Source organism: Galeopterus variegatus, unplaced genomic scaffold, assembly GCF_000696425.1.
Source record: "Galeopterus variegatus unplaced genomic scaffold, G_variegatus-3.0.2 Scaffold4461, whole genome shotgun sequence".
Classification (NCBI taxonomy): domain Eukaryota; kingdom Metazoa; phylum Chordata; class Mammalia; order Dermoptera; family Cynocephalidae; genus Galeopterus; species Galeopterus variegatus.
Window position 1 is genome coordinate 157,602 of NW_007730572.1, and position 3,745 is coordinate 161,346.

At 46.3% G+C, this 3,745-nt stretch overlaps 1 protein-coding gene across 2 annotated transcripts in view; it reads right to left on the reverse strand.

Moving 5' to 3' along the window:
- Nucleotides 1–3,745, reverse strand: part of CEMIP (cell migration inducing protein, hyaluronan binding) — an 85,787-nt gene that overhangs the window by 68,986 nt on the left and 13,056 nt on the right. For both annotated transcript variants that reach the window (XM_008587591.1, XM_008587590.1), the window contains exons 6-7: nt 2,884–3,063; nt 429–499 (exon numbers count right to left, since the gene is read on the reverse strand). In XM_008587591.1, the coding sequence (XP_008585813.1) occupies nt 429–499; nt 2,884–3,063 (251 nt within the window). The remainder of the gene's footprint in view (nt 1–428; nt 500–2,883; nt 3,064–3,745) is intronic.

The following is a 3,745-nucleotide window of genomic DNA, read 5'->3' on the forward strand; positions in this document are numbered from 1 at the left end:
GAGGAGGCTGCCCCTGCGTGCTAAAGGCCCCTGCGAAGTGTCTCTGTAGCTCAGAATATTGCCCCTGTGGGCTCTGTCCCAGTTCTTATCTTTTCTATGCCATGTCTATGTTTTAGATTAAGTCACTGGAGACTACTTTGAAAACGTAAATAGTATCTCCAGGGATTGACCTTCGGTCGGTATCGACTTTTGCCATCTTCCTGTAACATGGCCAATTCAGGGGCTGGTCGTCACTGGAGACTACTTTGAAAACGTAAATAGTATCTCCAGGGATTGACCTTCGGTCGGTATTGACTTTTGCCATCTTCCTGTAACATGGCCAATTCAGGGGCTGGTTACCCAACTGGGTGTTGGAAGATGGGAAGCCGTGCTCTGAGAGAAGGGGGTCGTTCAGAAGGACGCCCAGCCTGTCACCAACAACTTATTACCGTGATATTCTATGTGGTCTTCAACCGAAGAAGAGGGATTTCCTTTCACAGTTAGAAAACTCCAAGGGTGTCTGAAAAAAACCACAAAAGGTAGGGTTCGTCACACATCCAAGCCTGCACGGCGGGCAGAGTCGCAACAGCCGCGGGTGGACGAGCAGCCGTCGCTGCTGTGTGGGGAGGTCCCTCCACTTGCTGGGCTTCTCTCCTCTCTCTGCGAGCACCCAGCTAGCCTTCCTCACCGCCCGGCCTGCCCGCTGTGTGCTTATCACTGGCCTCTGCTTCATTCTGGCGGTAGACAGGGTACGAATCATGAGTCTACAAACCAGCCAACAGACCTGCTGTACCACCCCTGCCAAGCTCAGCTACATCCCGTAGGAAAACAGGAAAACATGTTCCAAGACAGAAAGGTCACTTCTCTCATGCCCCGCGGCCCTAGAGCTGAGCTCAAGGAAAATGCCAGAAGCTAATGTGGCTGACAACCCCAGCAACCTGCCTTGGGCCTTGGAGAAAAAAGAAATATCTCTTCCTCTTCATGGGAGGGGAAGAAGAGAAAGGTTTAAGATTTTGAAAAATTGTAGGCTCGACTTGTCTCCACTTAAGCATGCACTGCTACAGGGCAGGAAGGATTTCTCGGCTGTTTTTGTCTTCCCCATAAGGCCTAATGCAGTGATGGGGTCCAGGACACGCTACCCCCAAATACGGCACCTTGGCATGTTGGATACATTAAGCTCAAGGAATTTGAGACACAGCAGGAAGTGTTTTCTGACCTTCCCCTGAAACAGGTCATTGGGATCCTCGTGTGAGAGGTGCCCTCCCTGTTCCTGAAGGAAAGGAGCATCCTTATCTCCAAAGACAGAAGGACAGAGAGAGGAATTGAAGAAGAGCCTTGCTAAGTCTCCCCCCGTTCACTACTCAGCTCACACCTTTTTCCTGCCACATTTTCCTACGACTCTCCGCTCTACATCAAACCTAGTAAAAAGACACTTAGGTCTAGTTGCTTCTTCGGAACTTCATTTCCTTATAAAGGTGCCCATGTACTGTAAAACTTATTATATTAAATAAATTTGTATGCTTCTCCCTTGTTTTGTCTTTTGTGAAAGGCACTCCAGCTAAGAACTTAGAAGAGGGGAAGGAAAGACATTTTTCCTCCCCTACAGTAGTCTCTCTCTTATTATATTAGTGGATTCTGATGCTAAATAGCTCTTATTATTTCAGTTTTGATCTCTCACTTGGAAAGTAAGTCATTATTGAATGGTGTGTCACTGAGGTTGGGGATTTGACTATGTCACTCTCTTGCTTAAAATCCTTCAGTGGGTCCTCATTGCCCTTTGGGTAAAAACCAAGCTCCTTGGTACAGAGCCAGAGGCCCTGCTGTGCCCCCTCGTCCTCTCACATGTACCACTGCTACCTGGACTTCCCCGCTCCTTCAGCAGAGCACGCTTTCAGCCCTGGGCCTCTGAACCTGCTAGTCTCTGTGCAGGGAACCTGCTTGGCCTCATCTTCACCTGTAAGTCTGCACCAAACTCCACCCGCCCACTCTCTTGCTCTCTCATACCCCACCATCAATCCCCATTAATGCTGCCTTCCCACGAGAGTGCAAGCACACCTGGTCCAGCCTAGTGCCCCCAGCCAATACCTGTTCAGTAACCATTGCCTGAATGAATGAACAATTATTGACTTCAGATGCTTTATTGCTCAAAGTGTGTCTCTATGAAAATGAGAGGTAAAAATGTAACTCCTGCGTACCTATCTCCTTTACCTGTGCGAACGGCCCTGGTGAGCCCCCATCCTTCCCATGGCTCTTGTTTATAAGGAGAGAATAGCTGCTAACATTCATTGAATGCTTATTGTGTGCCAGACATGATGACAAATATTGCGCTCATATTATTACATTTAATCCTTCCAATGGTCCTTTACAATAGCTCCTGATATACCCATTTTACAGATGCAGGAACCATGCAAAGAAAGAATGAGCCACTTGCCTGCAGTCACATTTCACAGCAGGTGCAGTCCAGACTCGAGTTCAGTGCCATTGGATATCAGATCTTGGGCCCTAAGCCACTCCCTTCTTTTGCTGAGGCCCAAAGTAGTCCCCTCCTGGTTCTATCTCTCATTCTAAATTAATAAACTGGCCTTTTGGTTTATAAAACAATAAAATGGAATGCACTTGGCCCTTGCTAACAAAGGAGCCTTACCATGCCAAGATATCACTATCATCTTTGGCTGTTTGAGTTTCCAACTTGAGTTTCCCTTCCAGAAGAAGCAGCCCTTGGGCTATCAGAGAATGAACCCTGGAACCTGGAGACCCCTCCCTAACCCAAGGAATCTCTACCCAGTCAGTAAAATTGCTCTGAGCCCAGAAAAGGCTCTGGCCTGCCGACCTTGTCCCTGATCTGGGTAGCTGAACAGAGGGACATCACAATCTCCAAACAGCCATGGGACAGAAANGCAGTACCTAAATCCAAGGTGCAGGAAGTGTTTGCTGCCCAATTTGGTCATTGCCTTCCGGGCCATGTCATCCAGGTTTCGAGAGCCTTCATCATTCACTGCAACAGAAAGTATCCTGCCATTGGGCACCGAGTTCAAATACTGGACCAGACGTTCACTCTCTTTCTTGGATCTATAGGTGTCAAACCTGAAAAGGACAGACAGACAGGATTTGAAAAGTCTTGACAGCAGCCAAAAAACAGAGATCTGAGTATGTGTCTGTGTTGCAACAATGAATATACTATCCAAAGATTCCAAGGGCTGTGATTTTTAGATGATGAAGCCTTTTTTCTTTAGAGTAAGTTTAAATATTTTGCATACTGTTCAATGATATCCAAGAAGAAGGATAATAACCGTAATGATCATTCATTGGATAAAATGCCAAAGAGATGACTGCAGCAGTGGAGACTTCAAACTCCAGGACACTGAGCACGTCATGCACTTGGGGTCCAGGCCTTTTGATGTTCCCCTTCCATCCTGGAGGCAGTGGCTCCTGCCTCTTGCAAGAACCTGACTTTAGGAGATGGTTCTGACAGCTAGAGCATCAGGAATTTAGATCTCTAATCCAGACTGAAGAACTCCTCCAAAATTCCTAGAAATGACATGGAAACTATCCCAATCACTTCTTCCATCCCTGGAGCAGCCTTCTTATAACAATACATCTTAGAATCATTAAAATGTAATCTCTGATTTACGTAGTAGCAGTAATACAACACTCGGTCATTGTAAATGCATTTTTTTTCTTGTTTACTTTTTTAAAAGTTATTTCACTTTATTGTGGTAGGAACACTCGCTGTGAGATCTACCCTTTTAATCAATTTTTAAGAGTA